Below are 27,254 nucleotides of genomic sequence, written 5' to 3'. Positions count from 1 at the left end.
GTTGGGATACAGAATTTTAGCAGCAACCATTAGCAGCATTTGAACCTGTCGCTATGAGTTTAGTATGTACAATCATGATTAAGAGTGCACCAAAGTCATGTGAACCTGATCCAGTTCCATCATCACTGCAGCTTGAGTGCTCAGATCCAGTATTGCCTTCACTAACTGATGTTATTAATACTCTCTCTCTCTCTCTCTCTCTCTCTCATCCGGGTAATTCCATCATTTTTCAAAACTGCCATTGTAAAGCCTCTGCTGAAGAAACCAACACTAGACCATAACGTTTTAAAGAACTACCGCCCGATTTCTAATCTCCCATTCATATACAAAACCTTAGAAAAAGTTGTTTCATCCCAATTTGTATCTGATCTGAATTTAAAGTCTTTTTTGTAATATACAATCTGGATATCGCCCTCGCCACAGTACTGAAACTACTCTTCTGAAAGTAGTTATTGACATTCTCTCTGCTTTGGATAGCGGAAATATTACAGTCCCCATCCTCCATGATTTGTCTGCAGCATTTGACACAATATACCATGACGTATTACTTCATGGTCTTCAGCATGCATTTGGCATTCATGATACAGCCTTACTGTGGTTCAAGTCCTACTTGGTCAACAGGACACAAACAGGACACAGGACACAAATTGTGTCTGCAAATGGAATACACTCCAGCCCAGTTGATCTATGTTGTAATGTTCCACAGGGATCTGTTCTTGGACCTATTATCTTCATTATATACACTTAGCCGCTCCCACGTGTCATAGATCATCACCTAGAGTCGCACCAATTGTACGCTGACGACACCCAAATATACAAATCTAGCCACCCAGCTGAAGTTGATGCTAGCATACAAGGTGTAGAGATGTGCATTTCTAATGTAAAATCATGGATGACATGTAATAAGCTACAGATGAATGATGATAAAACTAAGGCCATTCTCAGCACAACACAAAGACGTTCTTAGTCACATCCTTTGATTCAAACAAAACATATCAGTAACACCTACATATAATTCACACAAGCAGTACGAAACTTAGGTGTCACTCACTCTGGACAATACTCTCACGTTGCACCAACATGTCATGAACATATGCAAGACTGCATATCTTGAGCTGAGACGCATCAGCTCCATTCATAAATATCTTTCAGTTGATGCCAATAAAACACTTTTATGTTCATTAGTACCTGCAAGACTGGACGTTTGTAATTCACTGGCTATCCATTCGATCCAGAATCAAACACAAAATTTATTCTCTGTGCTACGTTTCACTGACGAACTCCAGTCCATCATACCTATCCGACCTTACCCATATGTACACACCTGCAAGACACTTACGTTCCTCTTCTAACAATCCTATACTCATTATACCCACTACAAAAAACGAAGTTATATAGCCGATGTTCTTTTGCATACCAGGGCTCAGCAACGTGGAATGAATTGACTACTGAACTTAGATTGAAATACACAGTTATCCCATTCAAGAGTGCTCTTAAAACTCACTTAGTTCGACTGCAAGAACAAACTTAAAGACTCAATAAATTTCCCTACTTTAAATATCTACAGCATGTTTTTATGTTTTCTGATTTCACGATGTTTGGTTTCTGTAATGAAATCATTGTATATGTTTTCTTATGTTATAGATGTTGTCTAATGTTGTAAAGCGCTTATAGCTTCTAAAGATCAGGCGCTATACAAGTCCTCATTACTAATAATAATAATAATAATAATAATATAATTATTATTATTATTATTATTATTATTATTATTATTATTATTATTATTATTATTATTATTATTATACTATGTTGCAGAAATATATGTTTCTGTTTCTTTTTTAGTACACAGTAAAAAATTATTTACTAGTATTTTTTACCGATTTTTCTTTAGAGTTCAATATAAATGGTAAACTTTCGTAACTACTGATTACAAAATTCTGTCTAATGGAGTCTCCACCTCTGGTTATGGAATATGACAATAGATGAAAATATAACTCTAGTGCGTACAACAGCTAAGCAATGATACTATATATGGAAACCTTGACGTAAAATCAAGCTATCAATTTATATTGGCAGATTAAATTTGCAATAGGAGAGTTTCCAGATTTATGTTTAGTTCTGATTGTGTGCGTGACGTAACAGTATGGGATTTCCCAAAGATTATGTATATCAAAATGAGGTGAATCTTAACATGTCTAACAATATAACCTTATTGCTAATTATTGTGGTATTTTATTGAAGGTAAGTCAACAAAATGTCCGCGATGTATCTGCAAGACGTATTGTGTACGGAAATTCGCCCATCCTAGAATGATAAAGAAGGTAAATGATTAAAGGTACTGAAATTAAGAGGTCTGATTTCATCCATGCAAACGCGTCTGCCATCTTTTATAAGAAGACATAGAGAATATGATTCTTTCATACTGTAATACTGGACATAATTCATCGTGTGGTACCCCAAACATAACATTTTAATGAGCGGCGTATTCGGTACTACATGATGAAATATGTCCGTATTAACCTAGGACAAGAAAACTTTTATTTTTTTATTGTATATCAAACTTGCACAAGAATCAAGGTTTAAAAGACTAAACTCACTCTTCGGCACAACACGCCAACCCCACCCTCTTTTCGTAATTTCCCTGTAGTTTCATAGGCTTATCATAGACATATACGTAACCTAAGAATGACGTAGGCTTTCGTTGACTTAATATGTCACAGGATATTACATGTTGTTTGTCATTTTGTTAAGCAATTTTCCCTACCTGACAACAAAAGCGAGTCCGATTTACCAATGCATCGCAGCAGGCTTATCGAAGTTGTCAAGGAAATAAAGGTAAATAACCCCAAAGAGATGCGAAAAGTGTCTGGTAAGATTGCTTTATCAAATATTGATTTTCATGTCTGTAATGTAATGCAGTTTCCTTTTGATTTGTTCTAGCTCATTTTGTTCTCATTCTGGTTTTTACACGTACAAATTTACTTGCACACACACCTTGTATGGACACACTCAACTTTTGTGGATACACACACCTTTTATGGACACATACACACCTTTTATTGACACACACAATCAAGTGTGGCAGCATACGATATCTTATATTTCAGATGGAAACATATATGAATGAAAAAGTATGAAATGATTTCGCTAATAAATCTCTGTTTTACATAGAATTATATAATTAAATGATTTATTTCAAAGTTCGAAATAAAAACGTATCGTTATCAAAATCAGACATATCAGTGTATTACTGGGACGTCATTATTTTTGACTGGCAACACTTTCCGCAGATTGTACGATGAGTTACAATTTTAATGAAAAGGACTCGTAAACTTATACTTTCGAAAACAAATGTAATTAAAGTATTCATACTGTACATATAACAATAAAAATGCTATGAAATGAAATTTCTCTTTCACTTCATATAAATAGACTTATTTGTAATAGAGGCAGCATTACTATGTAGCATAACTATATATCAATGTAACATACCACTATGTCCTCATGTGACGTACATTTTCTATTGCTGATACAGAAGCATCTATATAGTTAATTGTAGACTTTATACCCGTTCGAGTGGTAGCATTATTCATTTTTTGTCAAATAGAAGGAATTATTTATGTTACTGTTTACTGATTTTATTCTAATAATTGTAGTAGATTGCAAAATTTAAGTACCTGATGAAGATGCCGTAGCAGGAGTATTTGTAGCCTGTGAAGTTATGGCTATCTGTGAAGTTTTAGTACTTGGTGAAGTTGTAGCATCACGGGAAATTGTTGACATTGTGCTAGTCTGTGAACTTGTAGTGGCATGTGAAGTTGCTGTGCCCAGTGAAGTTGCTGTACCCAATGTAGATGAATCTGCCTGGACAGTAGCTTGCAAAGTTGAAGTCACAGCCAATATTGTAGTAGTCTGTGACGTTGTTATGTTTGTGAAACCTGTTTTCAAGGAAGGATTCTAAGAATGTTATTTCATTTGACAATATTTTTTCAGATATATGGCATTTGTATATTAGAACTTGTTCGCCTATTTAACAAAAATATTTCTCCACCGATTAGATATGTATACTATATTTATGTTATTTTTTAACAAGTTATAGACGTTGAATTTCGTTTCTTCCTGGTCATAGAATATATACAGCATATGTCGTAAACTTCTATCAAGCTTAGTACTTAAACGTTCTTTTCATAGTAGTAAAGAAAGACTTCTTGAAAGGTGTAATTGTTCGTTGTACACAAAGTAATTGCAATATGTTTGTAACTTTCGATACAATTATGGTTGAAAATCCCGCCATGTTTGCATTTATTGATACCTTTAACAGCACTGAAATTTGAAATGTCAATGTTATAAAAATTATGTGCACTTTTACATTTACAAATAGGTTTTCTGTATTAAAAAAATCCAATTATTATGAATTGTCCGAGTTTTCTTCAATCTGAATATATAAATATATATACATATATATATATATATATATATATATATATATATATATATATATATATATATATATATATATATATACTTAAGTGATAATGAGTTTATTTACTTTGGCAGTGATTAAGTAAATTTTATACATCGATAAATGCCCAACCAGTAACATTTATTCCTACAGTGGATGCTAATTTATATGCAGTGCATCACAACATAAAGGAGTGTGTGTGTGTGTGTGTTATTTGGATATTTGAACCTTCAACACTTGTTCAGTCATATTGCCACAATGTCTGCAGTTCAAAGTGATGTCTTGCACTGGGGCATAATGCCGCAGACATGTAGGATCATGATCCACCGAGTCACGTTATGCTGATACCAGGTCGACCAGTCCTAACACTAACGCTGTGCGCCAAGAGAAGCAGCTGCTAATACCATTTTTAAAAGTCATAGGTCGATCTCGGCTAAAACCCGAGGCTTATCGCATCCTACTGAGACGAGGTGGTGCTTTATGTCTGTAACGGCATTGAAATCAATCATGTTTGTTTATGGGTTACTTACTATAATCAATTACTGATAAAGGTTTAGGATGCTTTAGGTTACAATTAGGGTAATGCCATTAATAATATGCCTGGTGTATAGGTTGCTTTAGGTTACAACTAGGGTAATGCTAATAATAATATGCCTGTTGTATAGGCTGCTTTAGGTTACAACTAGGGTAATGCTGTTAATACTATGCCTGGTGTATAGGTTGCTTTAGGTTACAACTAGGGTAATGTTGTTAATAATATGCTTGGTGTATAGGTTGCTTTAGGTTACAACTAGGGTAATGCTAATAATAATATGCCTGGTGTATATGTTGCTTTAGGTTACAACTAGGGTAATGTTATTAATAATATGCCTGGTGTATAAGTTGTTTTAGGTTACAACTAGGGTAATGCCTGCAGGAGTTAGACTTGTTATCATCAAAATCGGTTGAATTCCATTGGTCAACTAAATGGACATTCTAAGGATATGCACAAATCACATATCGGATTATCCATGTACTTGTGTACCATGAAATGGCTCTTTATCAAAGTGTAATGTCCGTTAGTAGCACAAAAGTCCACCCTCTCTGAATAAAACTGACAGTCTGTGCTAATCTTGGGCTGTTACCTTATTTTTGCAACACAAAACAGCACAATAACTAAAATACAGCCGTTACATTTCTTACACATATGAGTAAATGAATCCGTCATGAACGCATGGTTTTCTTAAATTATAACCGCTTTTAAGCATTGTAAAGTATGTACATTTAAGACTAAATTCAAAATACATTATATTTGTACTCGAATAACACTGCCCTACATTATAAGATGAACATGCATTCATTTGTTTGCATTGTAGAGTTTATTGGAAGCGGATATATTCCTGTGCGTTGTTTTCAATGGTAGAGTTTATTGGAAGCGGATATCTTCCTGTGCGTTTTCTTGCAAATTAATTTGTATACTACTAGAACCTCTAACATATAGTCATTGTGTATTAAAACAAAAAAACAAAAAAAGAAAACGTACTTACTACTAATGCCTAATATAGTCATGGTGTATTAAAACAAAAAAAAATAATACCTACATCTTCTTTATGGTGGCGCTCACCAGATAATATATACTTTTGAGAGAGTGACGTATGTAAGGTGAAGTAGTTCGCATTTAAAACATGCACAGTGGAGAGAATGTTTGCATACCTCTATGCTACATTAATGTAATGTAGATGATATTTCTTTTGGATATTGTACTTTTGGAAATTTTACATGATTTAAGCACACTGCTAACTAAAATGACTGCTCCCTTGTGTTAAAAAATCAGTCTGAATTAGTCTAAAGTACACTATACATAGCAGCTATTAAAATAGGGAAAATGAATTTTGCCAGACTAAACAATACCAGCTTCTGAAAGTGCAATGAATGAATTACCAAATATATAAAATGTAAAAAAAGTTATCGGCTCTTTTTTATACAATTGACCTCTGAAGTTCAGGAAGTGAAAATGACCAAGTAGAGCTAGCACTTTTTTGAAAGGTGCACATTTGAAGTAAGGCCAAGCTGTATACTCTATAACCCATAGTACACCCATCAATCATACACCAAAATAAAGGGAATTAAAGGTTCTTTGCATTATACCTAAGATATACAAGGTCTTTTCTAAATAGCCAGTATAACCAGTGAGGAAAGCCGGGGACATTCTTTTTCTTTAAATTCCTAACCCTATGCAAAATGCGAAACTGTATAGCGCCACCTAATGCTTAATATAGTCAATGTGTATTAAAACAAAAAAAAGGAAAACGTACTTACTACTAATGCCTAATTGCACTATAGTCATTAGTAGGACGAAAATTTCCAGGGATGCCATAACGCTTGCATGCAAGTAACGTAACGGCAAATCTGAAATAATGATATACATTCAAATAAAACTTTGTATAAATGTATCTCTCTATGTAATCGTATGCGATGTGCGTGTGTGTGTGTGTGTGTCTTTGCGTGTGTGTGTGTGTGTGTGTGTGGTGAGACAATCTTGTCAGCATCAATTCAAATGATAGAAACAAGAATACAGATAGAAAAAGACCGAGTGCAAATAGATATTAGGCCACAAATATATATATATATATATATATATATATATATATATATATATATATATATATATATATATATATATATATATATATATATATATATATATATATATATATATATATATATATATATATATATACATATATATATATATATATATATATATATATATATATATATATATATATATATATATATATATATATATATATATATATATATATATATATAAGAAACTAACAAAGAGATATAGAAGAAAGGATTAAAATAATGAACGGACTGATAGACAAAGTGGTAATATGCAATGTCAAAAATTGGGATATTCTTTCAAAAAAGAATATAACAACATTATAATCGTGCCAGTTTGGAATGTGAACACCATTAGTAGTGAAAGGGGTGAGATCAGCGTCAATGGGAATTAGCATTAAAAACACCCCCTGGGCGAGATTAGCGTCAATGGAAATTTAACATTAACCACCCTGGGCGTGATTAGCGTCAATGGAAATTTAACATGGGCAAAAAACCCTGGGTAAGATTAGCGTCAATGGAATTTAACATTGGAGAAAGGAAAAAAAAGGAAATATTGAAAATAGCGTCAAAGGCATTCGAACACTGGAAAAAAAATATCGATTCTAGGGACAAAGGCAATTGAACATGGGGAATAGAGTTTGGGTCTGTCTAGGGACAAGGGGAATTGAACATGGGAATAGAGTTTGGGTTTGTCTAGGGACAAAGGGGAATTGAACATGTTAGAAAAAAAAACTACTTTTGGGACAAGGGGAATTGAACATGGGATTTTTTTAAAAAAAAAAAAAGTTTTATAAAGGGGTAGGCAATTGAAAAGTCATTCTCTTTTCGAGAAATATGGCTGGCCCTGAAAAGGGCCTTTGGTTTCTTCTTCTTCTTCTGCTTCTAATTTCTTCTTTTTCTCCACCAACTTCTTATTTTCTCACCTACACTCTTTTTCTTCTTTTTTTCTCCTCCTCTTCTTTCTTCTCTTCCTCCTCCTCTTCTTTCTTCCTCTTCTCATTTTCTTCTTCTTTTTCAATTTTTTCATTCCATTTTCTTATTTTTATCCTTTCCTCTTCATCCTCCTTCTCCTCCTTTATTTCCTTCATCACACCACTTATCATGTCCTTTGCTTTTCTTAAGTTGTTAATCTCCATTTTTACTCTATGCGGACTATAAGAATAGTGGTCTTCATTGAGTCGTACTAGCATTTGTTCTATCATGTCCAAATTGTCAAGGACGTCTTGCAATGTTTGAAATTTATCGAGGTGGTTCGAAGCCATCTTCTCTGTAGAATGGTTTGAACGACGAATACTGTGGGTTCTTATACGAAAAGCGTGGACGTGAAGGAAAACATCTCCCTAAAACATAAAATTGATATTACCTAGATCATGACCTAACATCGTGCGGACGTGAGAGAAAACATCCCCTACTTTTCTCATTTCATGTAATATACTATCCACATAAGTGAAGCAACAATAAACTAACCCCAAATCTACTATTTACACACGCAAATCATTAAAACAAACCCAAATCTACTATCCACACAATCGTACGTGAGCTGTTACAAAACCCTAACTATACTCTCCATATACGCTAAGAAACAATAAACAAAATCCATAATCTACTATCCACACAATCGTACGTGAGCGGTTACAAAACCCAAACTATACTCTTCACATACGCTAAGAAACAATAAAGAAACCCATAATCTACCATTCACACAAACTTACGTGAGCAGTTACAAACACAAACACACAAACACATACACTCGCACTATGAAAAAAGAGTTAGTGTTTATATTCACACTACTCTACCTACACACACACACACACACACACACACACACACACACACACACACACATTGGCAAATTGATGGTTATTTCTTTTCTAGAGTATTGGGTAGCCCTGAAAAGGGCTGTTTTTTTTTTTTAACTTCATGGACACCTGGTTAATGGTGGCACCTTCCAGGCCTGGCGCCACATACACATCTTGTTCCCCAGTTGCTTTTTACTTTTTTGGGGGAGAGAGCAGAGGCAGGATATGTGGCTTCAGAATCCCAATTTTCGCTCTCTGGGATTCTGAAATTTCTTCTTCTTTTCTCCTTTTCCTCCTCTTCTTCTTTGTATCTTCTCTCCTCCTCTTCTTTGTATCTTCTCTCCTCTTCTTTGTATCTTCTATCCTCTTCTTCTTTGTATATTCTCTCCTCCTCTTCTTTATTTCTTCTTTCCTCCTCCTCTCTCATCCTTCCTTCTTCCACAATGGCCTCCGCGGCCAGTTCGTTCAACAGGCGCCTGGCATATTCCAGATGCACATGAAGTGAAAACAGTTTCGCCAGTCTCGTGTTCATTCTAGTGTTGATCAATCAACAAGGGTAGCTGGACTGCCGAACGAGTTTCAATTTATACTAAAACTGCGGACGTGAAGGAAAACATCCCCCTAAAAAACATAAAATTGATCTTACCTAGATCATGACCAAAAAACAACGCGCGGACCTAAAAGAAACACTCACTTTTTATACTACCCATTCCTATTCTAAAAATTTTTTCATTAATCACTCCAATATACTATTCACATACGCAAAGCAATTCAGTCAAACCCCCCAAATCTACTCTCCCCACACCTCAAACAGCCAAAAAAACATGATCTTAATTTACTATCCACACCAACGTACGTGAGATGTTACAAACACAAACACACAAACACATACCCTCACACTATAAAAAAGAGTTAGTGTTTATATTCACACTACTCTACCTACACACATTGGCAAATTGATTTTTATTTGTTTTCTAAAGTACTGGGGTAGCCCTGAAAAGGGTTTTTTTTTTTTTTTTTTTTTTTTTTTGCTATGGCAATCTTTTAGTTTTTAAGAATGCGATGTCCTCTGAGGATAGACTTTCTGGCGATAGGTCTGCTTCTTCGGAAAGAGAAGAAGAACTCTTTGGTGTCGATACGACAATCGACAAAGCCTCTCTCAGGTTCAGGTTCCTGCTGCTGTTGCTGCTGCTGTTGTTGCTGTTGCTGCTGTCTCTGAAGTCTGTACTTCTCTGTCCATTCTTCTTTCTCCCTGTTCACTTCTTCTCTGAAGAGTTCTTCTATCAAGTCTTCAGTGACTTTTAGCATTCTCACATTCTCTATCTCTTCTGGCGTCGGTATCAGACTGTGTCTGACCCTATGCAAATTCACGTAGGCTTCGTTTAGCTTAGCTAGTTTGGAGCACATCTTCGTAGGAGGATGAGTCGACAATGGATGGTTAGACTGGAAACAACCCGGTTCTTAAAGTCAAAGCGCGGACGTGAAGGAAAACATCCCTCCACGGTTTTCGAGCCGCAATGTTCAATGAGTGTCATGAGAGGGATAGTAAGAAGTCAAAGAGCATGAATCAAACATTCTTATAGCCAAACAAATCACAAAGGCATTGTTTTCAAAACACATCATTTATTATTCAAAAATCACTTAACACTAACCAACAACTCTAACATTTTTTAACAATAATCCAACAATATAACATCAAACATTTTTTCAATTTACACTCTACTTTAAACAGGGTTGGCAAAGTTGTGAATGAAATTGTGATTTCCACTGTTGCAAGTCATTGAGTCATGGATGGACACTGCGTTTCCTACCTTAAGACAACAAAATAAGCATACTAGTCACAAAATCAACGATTTACTTTCTCATCGTTTCTAGAAAAATCACTATCAAAATAAGTCATTAAATGTTCTTTTGCTGATAATAAGTGATCAATTTCGATCTCGACTTTCTCTTTGAATTTGTCAAAGAGGGTTTTGATGTAATGTATGTCTCGAGTCGTTAATGGAGGACAGAAATGTTCACGCAAGTCTTTATACCACCAACGTAACATATCTTTTTTAAACAGACTCCAAGCTTCGTCCAGATATTCGTTGAATTTTTCTTCTTGACTGATGTTTTGACATCCATAGTAATCATGCTTCATCCATGTCGTAATTGTGTCTGCCAGGTATGTAGCACAGTAGGAGACCAATTGCTGTTCTTGCTCTGGCCATCTCGACTTGATCACGATGTCCTTTTCGTCTTTGTGTTGGGATTCTCCTTCCACGGTCTCCTCACATTCCATCTTCAAAGCTTCTCCACTAGGTAAAGAGGGATAACAGTCTTCCATGGCTTCTAGTAATCTAAAATGACTTCTCTCAAACTGTTGATTTCTATGGTATTTTCGAATTTTGCATACAGGATGACGTTCAACGTTACATCATCATCACCGATTCTGTTTCCGAACTGAATTTCCACACGAATCTGGCCGGATTTTATAGGGTGGAAATGTCCCTCGTCGCTGCCTTGGTCTGGAGTAAAATCAAAAGCCCACAAAGCATAGCCTCCGTCATAATCGTCATACGTAATGCCGTGACTGGTGTTGGTTCCTAACTGTCCAGTGGCTTCGTACAAGGACAAGTACGATCTCAAGTAATTCTTCTTCTCAAAGTCAGGTTCGAAAGGTCGGGTACACAAGGTCTTGCCATCGCGACTGACTTCAATCTTGGACACGTTGAAGTGATGAAAGTTGAAAGGATTTTTAGTGATAGCTCCGTTGAAGGCTTCATTCGAGACCATACCAAGGATCAAACGTTTGGGTAGCTGTCCTTGGAACAGATGATCTTCGATCATGGATCGCTGTCCCTTAGGAATGGTGAAAGATTTCACTTCTACGCGTCGGATCGGATACTTGGCGGTCGTTCTGCTCAACGTCTGACTGATGTCGTTACCTACTTTAGCTAACACTTCCACACGATGTACGTAGAGTCAGTGTGGCTTCTTGGATTTTGGTTTTGTACTCGCCAGCATCAGCCAATAAATGGAAAGCGGTACTGCTCCGATTCAGTCTCAGGCGGACATCCAGCCCGTTCAGCAAATATTTTTCTTGCAACCACATGTCCAAATGCAAACAATCCATCAGTTCTAAACTTTGGTTGGGTCCTATGATTCTCTTTCTTCGTTCTACAAATCCCTGATTGGTGGTTGTTTTTGATTTGGGGTCAGCTTCAAGACCTGTTTTATCAAATTCGCCCGCTTCGTCAGGTTCCCATAGCACGCAGGCATTGAGAGGAGTGTTCTTGGCGTCTATTCCGTACGTCAAGAGATTTTCCAGGTAGGCACGGTAAGGGTAAGTATCCATGCTGCTGCTAACCAGTTTGTTGTTTAAGTACAAGTCCACTGAGCTGAACAAGGAATGCATGAAATTGTTGACGGGAGCTACTGGCTCAGTGTCTATAGCATTTCCATCCTTATCGGAGTACACGAACATCAAATTCAGTCCTTGGTTCAGTTCTACAGGGAATCGAAAAAACTTGTAAAATTCCGTATTGCTGTTGATCTTTGGTTTAAAATTTGGAGCCATTTTTGTGTCTCCACCTAAAATATCAAACAAGTCACGATTAAAACTGATGGACAACGTTTGGGTATCCTGAAATTTCATCAGTAAGCGACGTGCCAATTTATGGTACTCCAGGGTGACACTTTTTTTGACTCTGTTCAGGGCTTTGCCAAAGGCTAACTCGAACCTGGAAGTAATGGTGTCCACCAAATGTTGGCCACTAAAATAAAACCCTGCCGGAATTTTCAAGGTGTAGATACTGAAGGGTGAATTGTTGGATGGTCTTGTGTCCCCTGAAAATCCGATGTCATTCATGGCTTCTTGTAATTGTTGGTTCAGGATTTCGACCTCAAAAGTGTTTTGCTTTTCGGTGATGTTTTGGATTTGTGTAGGGTGAATCATTTCTACTAAAGCCACTTCCCAATGGGCTTCGTGATCTAACTGGATGGCTTGAGGTAATTTAGCCGTGTAACAGCACAACGTGTTGTGGGGAAACACCTCCATGGAACTGTCACTGGGTAAGGTTAAGTAAAATTGGTTTTCGTGACTCATAATTCCAGAGTTCTGTGGCTGTCCGAGGGGTTACTGGATGTCAGAGGCGTGTCTCCGCCCAAAATGGGGTTCTGGTTGTGGTTGTTCTTGAAGTGGTGACTGGCACTGGCACTGGACACAAGGTTCCCGTGGTTCCCGTTCGAGGAGAATTTCAGGGAGGGATTGGGAAGAAGGTAACCGATGCAACTGCTCAATAAAATGGTCCACAATTGTTTGTCTCCTTGTTGCAAACTCAAATTGGCGATGGCTGCCCCGATGACACAATACACCACGAAGATTTGGCAGAAAAAGACGATTTGCGTTTTAGGCACACGTTCTCCACAGCGCACCCACAAGGGTTGTTTTTGTAAATCTTGCGCAGAAGAACTAGGTGAAGGAAGACTGGTTGACGTAGCTGCGTCTGTGTGAAAGGACATGATGGTCACTTCTTTTTATAGTCGATGACTTGCGAAGCGTCGATCCAAGAATCAAAACTGGGTGGATATCCTTTCCAACGTACTTTGACTTCTTTGACACGTCGTTTGCCTACTTTACGGGTTCTGAGTTCGAGAATGCTTTCGATGTCGTACACGTCGTCTTCTTTTTTGGTGACACGTTGTAACTCGGGCAAATAGAACGTGCCTTTGAGCACTTCTCCGTTCATGTCTTCCAATTTATAAACGGTAGGATGACGGCCATGCACTCGTCCAGTGACGCGAAACAATTCGGTCGTCCAGTTAGGTAAGTAACCTTTGTCGAAAGTGCGTTTGGTTTTGCCAATGCGCACCCAATCTCCTACGGCCAACTCTCCACTTTTCTTGGGGACAGCCCTCGTCGGGGACGTACCGAACAGATGCTCAAACACCAACACTTCGTTGTCGGGAGTCACGTCTTGCGGGGCACGTCCGATGCTTCGATGGTAAGATTGGTTGTACGCTTGCACCAGGTGCGGTAAGATGTCGATGTACTTCAGAGTGTGGTGATGCGTAAAATATTTCCACATGCTTTCTTTCAAAGTGCGTTGAAAACGTTCCACGATGCTGGCTTTGGTTTCTGGATTCTCGGTGGTAAAAAAATGAATGTCACGTTTCTTTAATTCTTTTTGGAAAGCTTGGTTCAGAAATTCGGTGCCTTTGTCCGTTTGCCATCGAACAGGGTGACGACCGCTTTGTTTCAACACCCGTTGCAGGGCTCGCACTAACTCGCTGCTCGATTTGGAAGTCAAGGGCACGACCCAGGCAAATTTGGAAAAGACGTCGATGACACAAAACAAATATTTGTAGCCACGATTGTAGCTGGCCAAATGAGAGACATCGGCTAAATCGTCTTGCCATTGATGATCGATGCCTTCCACTCGGGTGCGACTTCTGGCAAACTTGTGTCGAATGGGTTTGTGTAAAGTGTAGGTAGCTTGTTCTTGTAACCATCGTTGCATTTGAGGTAAACGGAGACTTTTCAGTCGCGTTTTGGCAGCAAGATACAATTTTGCGTTTTGGCAGCACGATACAATTTTTGAACCTGCAGGATGAGAGGGATCGTAGTAAATGCTGGCTAAGACTTTTTCCATTTTTTATTGTGTGTTTGTGTGTTAATAAGACACCCACTCTTGGAGGATGCTACTCTTTTTCTCTTGGGGTACTTTCTTGGATTGCAATGCTTTGCGTGTGCGACCGGCAATAGGTGTTGAAGAGGAGGATATCTGAGCGGGGGATATCGGTTCTTGTTTCACTTCTGTCTTCACTTCTGTCTTCACTTTCTTTTTCTCTTGTGATGAAGAAGGGGTGGCCATCATCTTTTTAATCCATCCAATTCTGGAGGTAGGTGGTGTTGTTAACTTGCGTACCTTTTCTGGTGGAGTTTGAAACCCTTCTTCTTCTTCTTCTCCTTTTTCTGTCTTGGTCACTGGTAGTGGTGGGACTGGTACTGGTACTGGTGATGGTGCTGGACTTTTCATCAAGGTCTTAAAATCTTTCAGAGTGGGTAGAGCTGTTTAGTCTAAAGCTTTCTGGTGAAAGAGTTGCAGTCGTTGCGAGAGTTGACCGTACTTTTGCGATTTTTCTGTTTCGGACAAATCTTGGCGATCCAATAAGGACTGCAATTCGTGTTGTAACTGGGACATCTCGCTCAAATTGGGATTGGGAGGTAAATGCGGGGTGCGTTGTTCTTACCACCGATGGTATTCCATCCATCGTTTGTAAGGCGCTAAAGCTAGTTTTCGTCCTTCCATAGGGTTGTCAGGGGTCGATTCTGAGATCTTGGGACTTCCTAGGGCCTTTTTATCTTGCTCCCACCAGTCCTCCCAACATGGTTCCCAAGACTCCTTTCAGTATGGGGCCTAACAAGAGAGGCAAAATGCCTCCACGTTGGACTAACATCTTCTTCTTTTGACGAATGGGAATTTTCCTTTGAACCATTTGGCGAAGAACGTGACGATGTCTGCTTAAGCATTGTTTCTGGTGTTTGGACAAAGGGATCGTGCCTTTCAAAACGTTCAAACAACATTCGCACACGGTATCGATGACCTCTTTGGAGGCCGATTGAATGAGTTTTTTTTCGCAGAGGTGGAGAAGCTCTGGACAGGACAGATAACATGTCCCCATGTTTGACTAAACGTGGTCGTAGTCCTTTTCTTTTCTTTCCTTGGGGTTTTCTGGAGGGTGACATCTTTGAGTCTTCAGGAGCACCAAAAAAACACTGATACCCCCGACTTGGTCACATGTCTTTTTTATACTGGAACGCGTCGCCACTGATTGTCTTTACGGCGTATCAGTTTGAGGATAGGCATGACACGTCGTGCAGGGGTACGCAACGGACTAAATCGAGCCAGTTCTTGCTTGGATAAATCCAGTAAACTTTGTAACATACCCGATCTTTCATGGACTTTGATTTTGGGAGAAGGTACTTTGTGAGCAGCAGCCACTGCCACTAAATTGGAGGGTCCTGCCACTGGGGAAGTTCTTTTTGGGGTCATTAACGGAGAAGTTCTTGGTGTGATCAACGTCTCCAGGTACTCTTCAGTTCTTGGTGTCATCAACGGAGAAGTGGATGAACGTGAGGATGCCGGAGATGCGGTCACCGCCGTGGCAGGTCGTGGTTTGCGAGTGTAAGGTTGCGTCCTGGCCGAAGTGCCTCTCTTGCGACTAGTTTTCTTCTGTGGACTTTTCTTTTTCTGGGGGCTTCTTTTCTTTTCCCGGGGTGGTGTCTGGTAAGAGGAGGGTCCCGCCACTGGAGAAGTTCTTCTTGGGGACCTGGTCTTTTTCTTTTTCTTCTTGGGACTTCGTTTGGACTTTTTTCTTGGGGATAACTTTGGGGGCATTAGGATCCCATCTTAAGAGTGAGCGAATGATGACCCCTCCTAGAGTACCACTCCCTCCAGGTTTCAAAATGATTTGTTTTTTGGTTTGAATGTCGATGCGGGGATCAGCCAGTTGGACCAAAGCGACTTTGTTTGGATCGAAAAAGCGTTTGGTTTGATGAGGAATCTGAATGATTCCTTGGAGTATTTGACGTGCCGTCACCGTGAACCATCGTAAGACTTCTTTGAGACTAGCTTCTAAGACACGAGCTCGTATTTGTGGATTTTTTTCTCGACTGATGCCATACAAGGCACGAATCAATTTAACGGGAAGATGCGACTGAAGGGATGTCATGTTCACACTGTGAGTGAGACAGAAGAAAAAGGGTCTGAGGTTTTTATAGATTTTTTTTATGTGGAGTGAAATGAAGTCGAGGACGGAGACGTGTACAGGACAGGCCCTCCGTCTTGGCACCAGTGGTGAAACAAGTGGGTACGAAATCGCAAATCCTCGGGGGTCGTAGGTTTCAAATCGACGAGTAAATAGGCGTGTTGAGTTTGAGTGGCATCGTCGTACGCCTGAGTCAGCCAAGGCGTTCCTAACTGTTTGGCTAAGAATTGCACTTGCGATTTATCTCGAGGGCTTTTAAACAAGACCACGTAATGCGCATTGAGACTGAAGGTGCGATGGGCTTTACTTTGTTGAAACAAATTTTGGGTGATGTAAATGACACTGGCATTACGGTGATGCCCTTTGCGCGTGAACCACAGTTTAATTTCTTCTTCGTCTTCTCCTAACATGTCGTCGAAAATGACCAAATGGGTTAGACGGGAGTCAGAGACGATGCCGTCGTCTTCTTTAGGAATGCCTTCCACAAACACGATGGAATCGCCTTGACTTTCTCGCAAGAGGCTGTACGCCGATTGCCACTCTTTGTAACACCACACGATCCGCTGAGGTGGTCGATCGATCAAATGATGTTTATGTTCGATCAAACGTTTGACGAATTCGGTTTTGCCTGAACCGCTAGGTCCAGCAATGAGCATGTTAAAGGGATGGCGAAGATATAAAGCCTCCCAACTGGCACGATCTAAGTGTTCGTCGATGACTTTGACAGAGGAGGAGGAGGGAGCAGAGACAGCAGAGGTAGCCATAGTGTGAGAAATGTCACTTGTGACACGAAAACAAACAAGACAAGAGTTTATATACTTTTTTTCAGAATACATTTATTGAATGTTTCAAACATGAATACGAAAGACAAAAATACATAAAAGCCAAAGGCTTAAGTATAAGGATAAAAGGCACATGATAACCATTAACGTGGAATAAACACAAGTGTCTGTACAACATGTTTTGGGTAAAGTTCTGTCCAGTTCTATAGTAGTGGGTAAGGTCACACAAGTGTCCTCCCGAAAGGGTCTTTCAGGCCTGTCCACAACAGTCCCGTCCTGGGTGACGGGTTCTTCTGGCACCGTCACTAACACAGGTTGAAAAGTCGCAAGGCTCACAATCGCATTCCACTTCAGAAGCCCCACACTTGAATTGTGCCTGTCTAAACTTGTTTTGTGTCTCTCTGAAAGTATTCATCTTGTTCGCTCGGTCTTGGTAGTCACAATGAACTATCGATCTTGCCTAGGGTTCCTTTTTATATACACACCAATACCGACGTGTCCATACGGTAAGGTGAAATGATTGGCAAGTCGCACTCCTTCTGGTACACGATTTGATAGACTTTTTCCAAGGGTCGACTGACGATGTGGTGAGTGGGTAAATGTACAATTTTGATCGGTTGATAGGTGGTCACTTTAAAGTTTGCATCCTCTCCCGATTTCAAGGCTTCTTTCAATACCCCAAAGTTCACCACACGACTGGTACGATAATTCAGAGTCAATCCTTTCACTTTACACGTCGTGTGCACTTCTCCTTGTGGGTCCCGGTATTCGTAGTCGTAATTTTTGGGACCACCACTGACGAAACTTAGAATCTTGTCGTCGGGATGTTCGTCTGTCCAGGCTCCTAAACGGTCTCCTTCGATGTCAAGGTGCTGTTGACTCGGGTGATGGATGTAAATGCAACTGTCCGTGTCAAAGTACAGGACACGTTCCCCTAACAGTTCTAAAGCTTCGTACAATTTTAAGCGAGCATGAGCTGTCACGTAAGCCGCAATGATGACATTTCCAAAGGGGTCGTCTTGTACAAAGTCCAGATCTTCTTCGTAATTGACCAAGATCAAATCCTCGCGAACGACGTCCACGTGTTTCATGTATTTGGTTTTGTCGTGAATCATCTGAAAGTAGCGGGAAGGTTCTGTCAAATATTCCGTCTTGGGTAAACACGGTCGTTGTGCCATTTTACCCCACAAGCAATATAACATCACTTTGGCAAACGACCGCCTGCCTTCGTTTTTCTCGATGTGGTCTAAAGAGATGCCTTCTTGTTCATAGTATTTCTCTTTGAATGTCTTTTCGTCTTCGGAAGTGTGACACCAGGAAGCATAGCCGCTGGCTTCTTGCTTCAGTTTCAAAAAGGCATCCACGTAGTCGGCGAAAATGCCTTTCTGACTGGGGTCACCCTTGTGGTATTGATGTGTCTTGGGAAAGTGGCAAATTTCGTACACTTCTAACAGCTGGTATCCCATGTCCAGAGCTTTGAACAATTCTACGCTGACCCAGGTTCCCGTCAAGGCCCGTTCTTCCTGGGTGTGCTGACAAGGTTGGCCTTGGTTGCACGTTTCGGCACAAGTACGGCACAAGGGAAACATCAGTTTGCCTTGACAATGGTGAGGTAAGACGGGATGGTATAGGTTCGTGGGAGGCAAAACTTTACACTTGATCAAGCCTTCGTATTGTCGAATGTTTTTTAGGTCGATGTGTTCCGTAAACAATTGTGGGTGCCCTGCAGGAAAGGGACAATATTTGCACACGTAAGGATACAACGAACACACGTCCAAGTATTTGATTTCTTCTCCTTTCTCTTCGTCGGCTTGGTACAGCAAACAGGTGGCATTGGTCCTTCCTCCGTACAAACTATCCCTCGGGTTTAGGGGGTCCATCAGCTTGTAACTTTCCACGGCACGTTTAAACTCGGGATCGGTTTTCATACGGTGATCGTACTCGTGTTCCCACATTTCCACCACTTGGTATCCTTGCTGTTCTAACTTTAGGCGTCGCTGACAAGTGGCCTGGTACAAGTCTTCCATGGTTCGTTGTAAAAACTGATTTTTAGTGCTACGATCAGGGTAACACACGGGACATCCGTGAAATAAGCAACCGTTAAACTCGTACACGACCTTGGGGTTTTCTAAGTCCCAGCCATCGACCGAATACGTTCCGATGGTCTTTTCGCCTCCTCCGTTGCGGGCATGCTGAATCCATTTGTCTTCCTTGTCGCACAAGTAATGTAACCAACGTTGGGCTTTGACCGAGTATTGACGTTTGACATAGTGGGTCGTTTGAGGACTGATGACAGCCACGGTGTTTTCAGGCATGAATCGTTTTCGATACACTAAGGAACACGCTTTGGCAATGGTGCAAGCTTCTTTCAAAGGATCGACCCCTCCGTGTTCCATGAACAGTTCTCGAAATTTTCCACAGCAACGCCGTAAAATGTCCACGTGAGAACGACAATACTTTAGCATTTCTTCCTGAAAGTCGAAAGGGTCGGAGGCGTGAGTCTGGTACCAAGCGTAGAAAGCTTCTCGTTGTTCGGTACGCATGTTGTCGGGGTCGTAATAGTAAGCCTCAGGTAAATGGGGTAGAACGGCGTGTTGATTGGCTTCCGTATTGAAAAAGTGTGGAAAGTTCCCTTTAGCCATTTCTGTCATTCGAAACGTTTTAGGCATTCGACTCAAAGGCATGGCCAAATAGCTCATCGAATCTTTAAACTGCACTTGTCCCACTTGCATGAAAATGATTTTGGCTCCGTTCAAAGTGACTTTAGGACGCTCGGTGCCTTGTTCCGTATAGTATCTGAGAAGAAACTGTCCATCGTATCCGGAGAAATTGTGAGCCATCACTGTGGCATGACGATGACAATCTCCGTAACGTTCGATGTCCACGTCTTGTCGATTGCATCTAAGACCCATTGGGCAAAATCGGCTAACGTGTTCGGTCCTCGAAAGATATTTTCACGCCCTCCTGGAATCTTGCTGCATTGAGGGCAATGACTGAAGATAGGTTCTTGAATGCACTTCTCGCACGCTTGATGAGCCACGCAGAAATTAGGAGTGTGAATGCCAGTCTCTTGCATGCATTCGAAATCGAAAAAGATGAAATTGCCTTTCTTCTTGTGACCGTCCTCTTTCTCTGGTGGGGGTTGGTATTTTTGCACGAAGCATTCGTGTTTCAAGTCCACGATGTGGTGACAAATGTGATATTTTTTCTTTCCTGAACATACGTGTGCCTTGGCATTATTGGTACGTAGGCCTTGTCGACACGTAGGGCACAATCTCATGAGTTGACAAGCACATTTCTGCTGTGAACCTTGCGTCTTCAGATGTTGTTGGTAACAGGTAGGGCTGACAAACGTGCGCAGACAAGCAGGACAATGTACTCTTTCTTGTCTTTCGCTCAGACAGGGTGGAGAGGCCAAACATCCTGGGCATTTCCATCCGCAATGTTTGTGTTGCTCTCGATTGTTATAGCCATAGTCACATTTCTCACAGTAATAACTGTATCCCAGGAATCCAGTGATAGTGGTAATGGTATCGAAATGGTCATCGTGATAATAGACATGAATGTATTTTCCGTCCTTAAAGTCTTTCCCTCGAAACAACAGAGGCCCACGCACTTCTTGAGGGTACACTTTCAAGGTGTAGCGTGGAGCTAGGACATCTTGCAATTTTTGCATTTCAGGAATGCCACAGGGTGTGTCTTTGGACAGGCCAGCTTGTTTCAACAAGAGTTCTGCTTCGTTTCGTTGTTTGGCTCGGTCCGATTGTTGAATAGTTTTCCAGGTTCTTTTCCATTCTGCCGTGTCGTTCTTGTTGGCATAGGTTCGTCCCACCACGATGGCTCGGGCTAAGCACATCTGGTCTTGAGGGTTGTTAATTTGGACGAGACTCTTTTTGGTGCTGCGAAGGTCGTTCACCAATAACACCTTATTGCGTTGTCCGGTCCCTTGAGGAGGAGAGACGTGGGCCATTTTCAATGTGGCTTTACCATCGGTGATGTCAAACTGGTCATTAGATTGTTGTATGTGTTGAATCTTGTCCATGACTTAGGAAGGGGTTAGTTCTACGGGTCTGCTAAACTCGATCCAAACAGGGGATTTCAAGCTGTCGTGATCTATGGATAGTGTGAAGCGATCGTCTTCTTTGGGTTGACATTGTCGCTTGAGTGCGGTGAGCAAAGAATCCCACATCTCGGTGATAAACCCTTTTGCTTTCTCCAATGGTACGTCGGACTTGAAATCTTTAAACTTCACTGTGTAGGTGTAAGCCGTGGTTCTAAATTTTCTAGAGGAGCGCTTTTCCGTCTCTCGAATGGAATAGTACTTTTCAGGGTTAACTAAGGGTGGTGAACTTTGTTTAGAGGGTTCGGATTCTGGTTCACTCGTGTCCTCTTCAAAATCACTGGCATGAATTTGTGCCAAGACTTCAGCTCTGGTACGAGGCGATAGATCACGTTTCTGCCTCTTACTTTCTTCTTCTTCTTTCTTCTCGAATGAATAGGATCGTTTCATCTTGAGTGCAAAACGTCAAATGACTCAAGTTTAAACACCATAGACTAATTTATAGTCATGACAAACCAGCGTATATAAAAAGGGTGTGTGTCTTGTCCTTTCACTATTCATTTCACTCTCAAACCGAGCACAACGATGGAAGAGACTACCCAGATGGAACGTTTCATCAGACCTTTGCGAGGGGTCATTAGAAAATTCTCTTCAGACCAGCCGACGGACTACTCTCCTTCCTTTCGAGATAAAAGTCAAGATACTTGCTATATCTGTCAGAAGAAAGGGCATTGGTCTTCAGAGTGTCCAGACCGTCAAAAAAGAACAAAAACAGGGGCTAGAAAAGACAAAAGTCAAGATACCTGTTATTATTGTCAAGAAAAAGGACATTGGTCTCCAGATTGCCCAAAAAAGAAACAAGAGGAGTCGGAAGAAAAGAGGGATTCTTCAGAAGAAGAGAGAGATTCTTCAGAGGAAGAAAGCAGCCAGGTGAAGAAAAAGAAACAGGAGAAGAAAAAAAAGAAGGGAAGAAAGGGAAGAAAGTGAGGAGGAAGAGGAGGAAAAGACTGTGACGGTGAAGAAATTGAAAAAAAAGAGAGAGTAAAAAAAAGAAACAGAAGAAGTGAATGTAATTTATAAAGTGTTCTGTTGTGAATTGTGAATTGGATTGTAACTATGGAGAAAAGAATACATTAATTATATAAGGTAAGTGTCTTTGAGTTTTGATTTTAAAATAAGAAGCTACACTCACGCACTCATACACAGACATGTACTATAAGGGTAAAATGGTGGGTTTTTTTGTTGATTTTTGAGTTATTGGCAAATTGAAAGGCTATCTCTTTTCAAGAGAAGTGGGTGGCCCTGAAAAGGGCCTTTTTTGGTGTAGGGGTGAGTTTAAGCAATCAACTTTAACTGCCTTAAGCCTTTGCCACGGCCGAGGCCTACTTCTGATGATGATGATTGGGTTGAAATCACTAAGGGTGGTACGATAGGCTTAGTCACAGGGTTGGCGTGTTTAGCTCGGGAAGGTCGTATTCTCTTCGGTCGTAATAAAGAAGTCTGATACATTTGTTTCAGACTTCTTAACTGCGCTAAAATGTCCAACAGTACCGTGGCCGTTTGATTTTCACCCTCTTGTTTCTTTGCTGCTACTTCTTCTTGTTGTTGTTTTTTTCTTACCTCTTCTTATTGCTGTTGCTGTTGCTGTAGGAGAAAAGCTTGTTCCGCTTCCTTTTGTCGTTGCATAAATTTCTCCAATTCTTCTTTCTGTCTCTGTCTAAAATTCTCCACTTGCGGTAATGAAGAATAAGACGAAGGTTCCGGAACAAATTCTTGCGAGGTAAGAAAATCCACAAAATCCCAATGTACCTCTTCTGAAAGTAAGTCCGGGTTTCCTTGGGTGGTCTCCACTGCTGGTGCACCCCAATGGATCGTTTTCTGAGTTTCCGTCATGTTGAATCACTGTCGCATAGATTGACAGCACACAGGCGCTAGCGAATCTATATAGACCACATGACGTCACAGACTGCTCTCTTCGGATTGGATGCGGACTGACTGAATTTTGTAACGCGTGTTCGGATTGGTGAATGGACTCAATCCTTTTCAATCCTTCCTCTACCTATAAATAAGCGCAGTTCACTGCATTGATTCACCTGTTCTCGTCGCCTCACGATGTGGACCACAGTTAAATCATCCACCCTTGTGTCTTCCATGATGTTAGGGACGGACATGCTCATGTATGTCCGGTCCAAGTGGACTGTTGTTGATAGGACAGATACTAGTCTATGGATGAGAAGAGTTTACATAGAAAGACAAGGATGCCTCAAGAGGGTACTTGTGTATGGACCTGCAGTTAGAAGGAGTTTAAGAAGAAGAAGATGTGACAGATGCCGTCTATGTTAATATTAATATTAACATAAACCCAAAGGCCCTTTTCAGGGCCACCCACATTTGTCGAAAAGAGATAGCCTTTCGATTGCCTACCCCTTTATAAAATTTAAAAAAAAAAAAAAATAAAATCCCATGTTCAATTCCCCTTGTCCCTAAAGTAGTTTTTTTTTTCTAACATGTTCAATTCCCCTTTGTCCCTAGACAAACCCAAACTCTATTCCCATGTTCAATTCCCCTTGTCCCTAGACAGACCCAAACTCTATTCCCCATGTTCAATTGCCTTTGTCCCTAGAATCGATATTTTTTTTTTCCATTGTTCGAACGCCTTTGACGCTAATCTCAATATTTCCTTTTTTTTCCTTTCTCCAATGTTAAATTCCATTGACGCTAATCTTACCCAGGGTTTTTTGCCCATGTTAAATTTCCATTGACGCTAATCTCGCCCAGGGTGGTTAATGTTAAATTTCCATTGACGCCAATCTCGCCCAGGGGGTGTTTTTAATGCTAATTCCCATTGACGCTAATCTCACCCCTTTCACTACTACCATTTATGGCAAGTACCTTTGATAATCGTGCATTTCGTTCTTTAGGAAACAACCTTCGTGTAATATTTACACATCGATCAATCATGACAAATCCGTTAAACGTTTATATCTGTAATTAAGGAAACTAAATTATGGAGCAAACAAAACATTCAATAGACCTATAGTGTGCCTTTCTTTCCGTATTGTCAAGTGTAACATGGATGTTTTCTTACGGCTTTCTTTCCACTCGTAATAGTTCTACACAATGTAAAGCACTTGCATTTTTTTTCTTTGGTGAATCCAGTAACGTAGTATTAAATTAATGATTATGGTAATATCGCTGCATTTAGATTATGTACTATCGCTGCATTTAGATCATGTAATATCGCGATATTGTGATATAAGGGCATTGGATATGGAATTATCACGTAAACTGAACTTTATGGAGATTACTTAGGTCAGATTATTGGTCTGTACTGACTGGGTAAAATTATACATGAAAAGGGTCGATTCTTGGTCTGTATTGACTGGGGTAAAATTATACATGAATAGGTTCGTTCGATTCTTGGTCTCTATTGACTGGGGTAAAATTATACATGAATAGGTTCGATTCTTGGTCTGTACTGACTGGGATAAAATTATACATATAAAGAGCACACCCTTCCATTAACCCTTGCTACATATGAACGTGCAAACAGAGCAAATTGATATCATAAATAAACACACATGTATACATGCAAGGGCCCAGTTAATCCTAGAATATTGCCGAAGAATATATTGATATTTTTTAAAGTCTGTATTCTTCTCTACAAAGATTTCATAGCTATATTTATCACGTGACTTTAATGCTATAAACGTTACTTTACATCTTGATGTCAGATGCTTCATCAATCATCATGCGATAGAAAGGAACTTCCGACGTATTTCAGAGTCATTTCACTATAAAATTCTGTGGTTATTTAATATGTAATTAGTTATGTGATTAAGAATGTTGCCTATTGGCTAATTTATGTAACATTTATACAATCGCGAAGCGATATAATTCAAAATGATCATTCGCGTTAGGGTATACCCCATCATTTTCGTACACAATAACAGCTGAACATTTCTAAAGACAAATGCTACCATATGCCATCTACATTTAGTGAATCTCATACCGAAAATCATAAATCTAAGTTTCGATAGAAAGCGGAAACTTTTATGTCTCAATATTTTCCTGGAAAATAACATCTGAACAAGTTTTAGGAATATATAATACAGTATGTCATCAACTTTTGGAGAAACAAATACTAAATATCACAGATCAATGTTTTAATAGAAAGCGGAAACTTGTATCTCTTAATATTTTCTTGGACAATAACGGCTGAACATATTTAAATACAAAGGAAACGGTATGTCACCTACCTTTGTTGAATCATATACCATAAATCTTAAGTTCCGGTAGAAAGCGAAAAGTTTGTTGAGTTACATATAAACTACACACCGTGATATTTAAATGCAATTCTAATAGAATATTATATTAGTAGCTCGTTCGATGTATGTGAATGTCCTTTCCTGTAGAGATTCAATTAATGTATTCCTATACTCCTTAGATATTACAACCAAAATGATATAAAAATAAACACGGAAATTATTTGATAATCACTTCTCATCTCTACATAAAGCGCTTAACCAATATTGGCCACGTTTCACCATGTGACTGGTGTATGAAACTTTGTACAAAGCACTCGGCAACGGGTCAATACAAACCGTACTTGAAATATTACTAAATAAAACAGATGAGCTGCTAAACTTTTTTATACCTCAAAAGGTCGATATCAAGCGTAGAATTGTTTGTCACATTTTAGATTGACCATTTTTGGTAGGCGAGAAGATAGGTGTATCAGTGAGAACAATATGTGCCTGGGGAAGTCCGTTCTGGGCATGGGAAAGTTCAATTTTACGTTTGGAAAAGTCCATTTTGGGTGAATGTTTTTTTTCTTTTTGGCGACTAAAAGAGGTAATGAGAGCTGCGTACCAGTGAAACAAAAGTGTGCGGGTGTCGGTTCGGGACTTCTTTAGTGGCGAGAAAAAAGACTGTCATACTGAATGACAGGGGTCGACAACGTATTTTGCACAGCGTTCCACTTTTTTCCAGCATTAATTTTTAAATAAATGAGTGTGTGCCACCAGTAAGAGAGTAACACTGTTCAAATCGAGATTATTGGCTGCCCTTCGCGTGCCACACAAAACCTCTTGACGTGCTTAGGTACTTTGTTGGAATATGTACATTGTTGGAATACGTCCTTTGTTGAAATAGGTCCTTTGATTATGATAGTATGTTACAATAAAGGTATAAAATTTATGAAGGTTGCTGTACGATAATGTATCTATGCTTGTATACTGTACGAGAAGGGACCTATGACGGTATATTGTACGAAAAGGGACCTATGACGTTATATCGTATGAGAAGGGACCTATCACTTTATATTGTACGAGAAGGGATCTATGACTGCATATTGTACGAAAAGGGACGTATGACGGTATACTGTAAGAAAAGATTAGTTTTTGATGGTATATTGTAAAACAAATTCCTATGTGATGGTGGTATATGGTAGGAAAAATACGCAAATAATGGATTATGGTAAAAAATATAGGTAGGCTATGGTTTATTGTAAGAAACGATACATAGTTTATAAAGATATAATTTGAGAAAATGTACGTTGTTTGTATAATATATCGTAAGAAATGGAATGTATTTGTATGGCATGCTGTAAGAAAGAGCACATCATTTATGATGGTGTGTAGTAAGAAAAGGAACCTAGTTTATGGTGTGATATTGCATGACGTGCAAAGTTTACAGTTTATAGGAAAATAGGGTTTTCTTATAGTTACTAATAACAGTACATTTGTACGTGGACTAATTGTATATTATGCATAAACATGCACGTG

General features: G+C 39.6%; 1 protein-coding gene across 1 annotated transcript in view; it reads right to left on the bottom strand.

The window, feature by feature from the left end:
• Positions 1 to 25,884, bottom strand: part of LOC149773136 (uncharacterized) — a 79,934-nt gene extending 54,050 nt beyond the window's left edge. The window contains exons 1-3 of the mRNA XM_089946727.1: positions 25,728 to 25,884; positions 6,761 to 6,850; positions 3,678 to 3,938 (exon numbers count right to left, since the gene is read on the bottom strand). Coding sequence (XP_089802853.1) covers positions 3,678 to 3,938; positions 6,761 to 6,818 — 319 coding nt within the window. The 5' untranslated portion in view covers positions 6,819 to 6,850; positions 25,728 to 25,884. The remainder of the gene's footprint in view (positions 1 to 3,677; positions 3,939 to 6,760; positions 6,851 to 25,727) is intronic.
• Positions 25,885 to 27,254: the final 1,370 nt, after the last annotated feature.

The sequence above is a fragment of the Sinohyriopsis cumingii genome, unplaced genomic scaffold, assembly GCF_028554795.1.
Source record: "Sinohyriopsis cumingii isolate HCF-2022 unplaced genomic scaffold, ASM2855479v2 utg000873l, whole genome shotgun sequence".
NCBI lineage: Eukaryota > Metazoa > Mollusca > Bivalvia > Unionida > Unionidae > Sinohyriopsis > Sinohyriopsis cumingii.
This window is presented reverse-complemented; position numbering and strand designations above follow the sequence as displayed.